We start from the raw sequence: 7,567 nt of genomic DNA, 5'->3' as shown, positions 1-7,567 counted from the left end.
CCGGAGGCATTCCGGACAGAGTTGAGAAGGGCTGGCGCACATGGTGCATAGTTCCCCGTCTGTCTCTTATACACATCTAGATGGACCCATTCGCAAAGAATCCACGGCGCTGTCCGCGAACGACGCCACCCAGACGGCGACGAGACGATGCACGTCCTCGTCGTGCCCGCTCAAGCGCTCCGGTCTGTTGATCATGTGATCGATCAGACTCAGCGGTATCCGGGAGAGCCAACTCGCCATCTGCACGGGTTTCTTCACGAACATGTCGTGTATCAGAGGAGACCAGAACAGAAGCGTGTCGCATATCGTGTTTCTTTTCTGATTTCCTTTCTCGCGAGAGGAAATCACGTTCGTCAGATCCACCAGCAGTCGCGTTCTTCTCTCGTCTGCGAACATGTCCTTCGCATCTTCCAGTAGGGTGGGCATGTCTTCGTTTCTCAGACCTGTAAAGATCACCGAGCTGCTTACCAGCGACGTCGCGATTGCCGTCAGCGCGTCGATTTCGTTCGTGAACATCGCCGTCTTGGTCAAGGAGATGATGTTCAGGCACGTGATGTCCTCGACCTTCAGTTTACGGCTCAACTGCTGCACGGCTTTCGGGTCCAACCATCGAGGAACCTTGTACCAGATGACGTCGTTGACGTCGTCGACCACGAAGTGTATGTTGTTCAGCGCCGGCATGTTGCCTTTCACCCTGTACTGCGGATCCGTTCCTTCTTTCAGCGGACCGTCGAAGAACGGATTGTGCCTCCAGGGGTCGTCGTCGTGGTCGTCGTAGTCGCCTCCAGTCACGTATGCGTTGTCCGGTCTGGCGTAATCGACGTGGCCCACCGGCTGAACCGTTGCCGTCGTATTCGGTTTCTTGCTTGCGTCGCCGGTTTTCCTCGACGAGAACGGTTTGCGTGGGACACCGTTTATCGAAGATTTGACTGCAAAGTTTCTCGAAGATTTGGCAGCAAAGTTTCTCGAACCGGAAGACTTACCGCCGTCGCTGGAGGCGCCAACGGCCATTCTCGACGAAGAGGCTCCGTTGCCGTCTCTTGCCGAGGAGGAGCCTCCCGACCTCGACGTTCCCGGTTGGTTGTCCGATTCGTCTTCTTCGGAACTTATCCATACGATATTCGACTTCTTCTTCACCTTTACTGGCACGGGCGGGAGACAACGTTCGTCTTCCTGTTCGTCTTCCGACGAGTGTCGGCGACGTGGAGACGACATTTCGAAATGGATCGACGTCTTTATTCCGAGCCCACTTTCACTACCAAATCGCTAATACCCTTCTGTCGACGCGAAAGTGCAGCATGCGTTCCAACCACCTTCTCGTCTGACCCAATCTCCACATCTGTCGTCGAGAAGGACTCCGACTGCGCGTGCAACTGCCTTCTTCTCGAACGTGTTCGAACGCGAAATCTCGCGAGCGATCACTAAGGAGACGACGATGCGTCCCCAGTTCACGGTACCCTCTTCGAACATCGAGGATATCGCCTCTCGAGGATCGCTCGCGTTGCGAGGGACGATGTCCTTTCACTTCGAACGGAATGCTCTCCACCAACCGATCGAGTACGACGCAGTACGGATTTCGTTCGGATTCTTCGACTATGTACGCCCTCGCTATGCTTCCGGCGTCGACTTCGCCTTGATCGCCCCTTTTCTTTCGGGTGAAGCACGTTCCAATCTCTTTATCGAATGTAGGAGATTAATATTAAAAAAAATAATAAATTACGCAAGAATAACCAGTTAACGTAAATGATTTAATGTTTTATTTTGTTTATTCTTTCGACAAATTCAAAATCCGAGATTGCATTCGCACTGGGAGAATCCGTCCCATTCGGCGGTGCAGTATTCGCAGACGACCATCGACCTTTTCTCTTCTTCCTCGTTACCTAAATCGAGCCATTCCTCTACGTCCAGTTTTCTAGTTTCCAAGGCCAACGAGCGGCATTCGGGCGTCCACGCAGATTCTTCTGGGTCTTCTTCGATCTGTTCGGCGTAATTGTCGATCGTTTAGATCAAGTCGTCGACCCGACGTAGCATCTCCGAATGCGAAATGGCGTCGACGCTCCCGTACGACGATTCCAAGAAAGACGTTTGAGAAAGAGCGTCGTCGATACGATGCAGCATTTCCGAATGAGAAGTGCCGTCGAGACTCTCGTACGAAGATTCCGGGAAGGACAGTTCTTCCTTTTCCTCCTCCTCACGGTCCCAATCTCTCCCTCCGATCGGCGACAGTCCATCTGCTGCTTCCAAGAACGACGTTGCGGATTCGGCGGACGACGCGGTACTGGGCGGGGTTTTAAAGCAATCGCAATCGTTCAACGGCCGGAGGCATTCCGGACAGAGTTGAGAAGGGCTGGCGCACATGGTGCATAGTTCCCCGTTCGGCATAGGCGGGTTTCACTGACACCTGTTGCAGGCAGCGTACGATGGTTCGGCCATGTCGGACCTCGGTCTGATGCCCTACGTCGCGTCCCTCGTGCACATATATACATGTGTTGGGTGTTGCGAAGGGAACCGACTGAAAACATGGAAGGTTGCCGACTGTGCGCGTTCGACGTGGACAAGGAACAGAGACAGTACTGCAGCGAGGACGTCCGGGAGCGGCCACGGGTCGTCGAGAACATCCGCGAAGCGCTGGCGTCTATGGTACCGACGATGGAGGACGTCACCTCACAAGAAGTGGAGGTTCACTTCGATCGTCACGTCGTGCCCAGTTATCGACGAGTGTGCGAAGAGCAGCTGCTTGTGTTCAGGAGCCTCGAAAGATCTATTGCTTCCAAGATCACCGGCGGCGAGGCTCCCTCCCAGCAAGACTTCAGAACTTACAAGGCTACGTGTCAGGAAATACAGAAGCTCATTAAAGAGTTATCCGAAGAAAAGTCTTCGTAGAACAAATTAAAAATAAAAAGAAAGTAATACCATATAGATTTTTGTGTGTGTCTTTTATTTATTATTTCAATATTCATTTAACATAGTATACAAAACAATTTGGGGGGTGTTGGAAAGAACAACATTTGTAAAAAAAAATATTTATTCTCAGGAATCGGTGTCGTCTACCACCCATCTCATCAAGTCGTCGAGAGTGGCCGCTTCTTGTCAAACAAAACATTCTCTTCCGGTCATCCGGCGATGCAGTGATGTCAACGAGTCGACGCAGCGTCTTTCCAACACAGATCTGTTCTGCTCGTCGATTTTCACGGCCGACCCGAAATTTACGAGTTCGGCGCCGTCCGTGATCAAGTCGACGAGCACGTTGTTCTCGTCCACCGAGTCATGGTAGAAACCGCGGTCTCGACAGCCGACGCAAGGCTCGCACCACCTGCTCGAATATCTTCTTCGCGTTGTTTTCTCCGCAGCACGAAGATTCCAGCATCTCGTACAGGAAGCAGTGGAACGTCGGTCGCGTCACGGCCAGAAGGTAAGATCGGTCGTCGTTCGAAACGGCTTCCAAGTTCGCGCAACCGGGTACTCCTTTCGCCATCTCCATGAACACCGCTTCCTCGGGCAGCTGCGCACCCTTCCATCTTGACGTGGGGCAAGGCCTCAAAATCTCCTTTACCATGACGGGGTGGTGCGGTAGATCTCTGCGCCACGTCGGTCGAACGAAGCCGTCTCCCTCCGACCCTGGAACTTGAAATTGCAAGCGAAATTCTTTGTTGTGCATCCGTCTGTACATCTCGTCTTCTATTGAACATATTCCACATTCGCGGTTAGTTTATTCGTCCATGGATGATCCGACACTTGTTTCAGCGACGGCCTCTTCCTCCAGTCGACCGACAGCATTCGATCGAGGAGCGAAAGTAGCTCCGCGTCGTCGATTATCTGCAAGTACGGTCGACGGCCGCGTTCTATTTCTTCTCCGGTGATCATTTCGAACAGCATGATTCCAAGCGACCAGATTATCGCCGGAACGGCATACATGAATCGATGTTTCAGCATCTCCGGAGGAAGGTAATGATCGGTGGTTCCGAAAGCGCTGGCGATCGGTTGGTCGTCGACGAATTTGGCGAAACCGAAGTCCACCAGCTTGATCCTGTCCGTGTCCAGGTCGACGATCACGTTCTCCATCTTCAGGTCTCCGTGAACTACGTTTCGTTTCAAGCAACTGACGCAGCGTCCACGATTTTCCGAAAGAAGCATCTGCATCTCTCCTTCGGGATACTGCCGACTTTCTCCAGAACTTGAAATAGGTCGGAGCTCCGAAGCGGCCGTTCCTTCACGAGTAAATGGCGATCTCCGACCTGGTGAACGTCCACGAATCCGCCAATATCGTTTCGCCCGATTCGTTCGTCAGGTAGGACGCCGAGGGGTTTCTCACTACCTTCACGGCGACCGGCAGTCCGTCGGCTCTTCTGATCGCCGAGTAAACGCTTCCGAAAGCACCGTCCATTAAGTGGCCCGAGAAGTCGTACATGTCCATAGTTGTTTTCTTATTCGTTTTCCACCGATAGATGTTAGGTAGAAAAGAAAAAAAATGCGAAACTAATAATAATTTTGTTTTTGTTTCCTCTTTTATTGGCTTTTCAAAACACATTCTCTCCGTCCTGCGCCAGCAGCTTGTCGCACGCGGCGATAAGTTCGACGTCGACCGAGTGAGGGGGGATCGACCGATCGAAAATGCCGTTCGGCGGACGAGCAGCACACACACCGCGATCTTCTTCGTCGCTGCTGCTATCTCCGTCGTTTCTGCCTCCGGCCCCGTCCACCTCCACGTAATCGTATCCTCTCCGCAGCAGCTGCTGGAGCTGCCTGATGATGGACCTGATCTTCGGTTCGTTGGACGCCTTGCTTCGGGATGCCATAAGCTCTCGATCGCGGCGCTCGTGCTTGAAGTCCTCCTTGTACGATTCGCACTGAGCCTTCAGCAGCGAGTTCATATAAGAGAGGCTCTTGTACTGCTTGCACAACCTCACGGTGTCCGGAAGCATGTTCTTCAGAACTTGGTAATCGTTCTTCGCTTTGTCCAACTGCTCCCTTAAGAGCGCTCTCTCCCTTCTCCCGACGTTTTCGTCGTTCTTCAGAGACTGACAATCGTTTCGAATTCTATCGATCTGCTGCATGAGAAAATCTCGTTCTTTCTTCACCCTGTCGAGCTCTTTGTTAGCGGCGTCCACCTCAACTCCGGCGGCGACCCGTCCCAGTCCGACGTAATCGGGGGCCGTGGGCGGTGTGTACCCGTAGCTCTCCGCCACCTCCGCCTGAGCTCGCAGCCGGTCCATCTCGTTCAGCATCGCACGTTTGGACTGGTGCATCTTGTCCAAATCCTTCTGAAGCTTCTCCGCTAATTTCTTCGACTTTCCCATGCCTCCTCTCGAACGTTTAATGCGGACACAAATCCGTACGCATCACACTTATAGTCGCGAAAGATGTACCCCATCGCTCAAAATGATGAGCTTCGAAGTCTGTCTTCATGAACAGTTCGAGTTGCGGACTCCTGTTCCTGCCGCGATAGTCGCTGACGAATTCGCCTATCGCCTTCACCATGCACGGCGTGACGCGTCCGCTCCTCGTTCGGCAAACGTAGTTGGCCACCTTCATGCGTTCGTGCAGCTGGCGTCGATCGTCGCAGAACAGCATCGTCGGGTACGGATGATTGAGCACGGTCGGTCCGTCGCACTTTCTCATGCCGACGACCAGGTAGACCTTGGTGCCGGCGCGCGCCTCTCGACTGGTTTCGTGCGCGCCGGACAGAGTCGTGATCATCCTTCCGCAGTGTTGGGTGGTTATGCACGGGAAGGCCTCGCCCGAGTACGCGTCCTTGCCACCGTACGAAAGTTGGTATCCGTTGGGTTAGAAGTAGGCGTTGAAGTCGCGCGGGGATTGCATCCTCGCGAGCACCGATCCGAAACTGTCGAAGCCGCGACGTCCGCACACGGTTTCCACGTACTCGGAGTACGGTGCGTCAAAGTCGAAATCTTCGTTGATCTATAGCGTCGCCTCCTCGTCGATCATGCTCTGCAGCTGGGCCAACGGCACCGTCCTCTTGCCGAGGTTGGGATTTGAGCATGGTTCTGGCAGTTCGTAAGGATTCGTCGGTTGAGGCATTGCCGTCAACATCTTATCTTGACCGTTGTACAGGAGGAGCATTTCCCCGCGGTTGAACACGAGCCGTTTGTCGAAAACTCGTGAAACGTCGTCACGTCCCTGACGCCGACGTTCGGTTTCTGAGCGCGGGTCGACACCGGAAACATGGCGCTCCTGCCATCTCCGAGGTTGGGCTTTCGCCCGTTACCAGCGGTAAAGTCGACGTTCAGTCGGCGTCCGCCACGACGCTCCACCACGTCCACCCTCGTCTCCGGCAACACATCCACGTTCCATCGTCTCGTGTAAGGTCGGAATCTAGCAGACATCTTCCGAGACACGTCTTAACTTTAGAGGGGCAGCTGGGGGAAAACATAAATGTGTTATTTATGTACCCGGAACAGGCATGAGTCACGAACTTCCTCGAACCGGCAGGAAGATGTCGCTTTTGGTGAATCACCTGAAGGCGAGGAACGACCTCGCGTACGTCGGCGAACGTACGAATCCTCTGTGCTTCAAAGGCTCGGAGCAAATCGAAGTTCGCGTTGCAGAGTTCGAGACGACGAAGGTGTGGATAATGGCGACGTTCGACAGCCGGAAGCCGAGCAGGGTCGTCGATCTCTACGACGCGGCCGATTCAAGACTGGTACGTGCTTTGATCAAGTTCATGAACGAAGACAGAGATCGAGACTTCGTGGACGCGCTCTCGTACGAAGAGCGCGTCGCCTGCTTGGACATGGCAGAGCGGACGGGTTGCAAGGATGCGATCTGCGTGTTCGTTTCGGCCGTGTACGAACTATCAGCGAACGATCTGTTTAGAGCGAGGAGAACCGCAGTACGCATCTGTTCCCCGACCCTGATGAACGCCGTCGATTCGGCCGTGTGCAGGAAGTTCGGCAAGCTGATGCTTCATCAGCAGGAGCTTCGATGGCACGAGCTGGCCACGTGGCTCGATACGTCCAGACACGACGATCCGGTGGAAGGTCCGAAGATCGAAAACGTTTACTACGCGTCCGAAGGATACCTGCTGTACGCGTCCGAATGATACCTGCTGCATCTGGTCCGGAAGTGGCTGACCTCCAATCCCGGCGAAAGCAAGCGGGACAAGCACGCGCTGGTCGGTCTGATTCGACCGAGGTTGCTGAACGCTCCGGACGTGCTGCTGAGCGTCCACCGCAAGCTCTTTCATCTGTTGTCCATCGACCAGCTCTTCAAGGACGCGACCGATTACGCCAAGTCCGTCTTCCCGCACCACTCGATTAACGAGGACGACGCGCTCGGCGTCCGTCACAGCGTTCCGCAGACAGCGACATTCGGCATTTCTCCTGCGTGCCGTCCGCCGAAACCTTCCGTTCGTCCATTCGTGCACGTCCAGAATTCCTCAATGATTGCTTCTTTTTACCGAACTGCGGTCGCGAGGAACCTCGCGTACATGGTTTGTCCGGACGGGAGCCTCGAATACGGTTGCTCGATGCGCCTGCTATCAACGGCACGTTCGTCAGATTGTCGGATTCGCTGGTGCCGCGAACGAACGAGTCGGTGTCCTTGTGCC

At 54.2% G+C, this 7,567-nt stretch overlaps 1 protein-coding gene across 1 annotated transcript; it reads right to left on the bottom strand.

The window, feature by feature from the left end:
- Nucleotides 1-3,678: 3,678 nt before the first annotated feature.
- Nucleotides 3,679-4,140, bottom strand: LOC117108715 (serine/threonine-protein kinase pim-3-like). Its single transcript, XM_033250828.1, has one exon. It carries the CDS (start codon nt 4,138-4,140, stop codon nt 3,679-3,681), a length of 462 nt encoding a protein of 153 aa, XP_033106719.1.
- Nucleotides 4,141-7,567: the final 3,427 nt, after the last annotated feature.

This window comes from Anneissia japonica, unplaced genomic scaffold, assembly GCF_011630105.1.
Source record: "Anneissia japonica isolate Jap-2015-1 unplaced genomic scaffold, ASM1163010v1 scaffold288283_len76694_cov145, whole genome shotgun sequence".
Lineage (NCBI taxonomy): Eukaryota > Metazoa > Echinodermata > Crinoidea > Comatulida > Comatulidae > Anneissia > Anneissia japonica.
The sequence above is the reverse complement of the archived record's forward strand: the minus strand, read 5'-3'. Positions and strand labels throughout refer to the sequence as shown.

What these genes read in the sequence shown, in the direction of transcription:
- LOC117108715 (XM_033250828.1), bottom strand. Translation starts at nt 4,140, where the DNA reads ATGCAGATGCTTCTTTCGGAAAATCGTGGACGCTGCGTCAGTTGCTTG.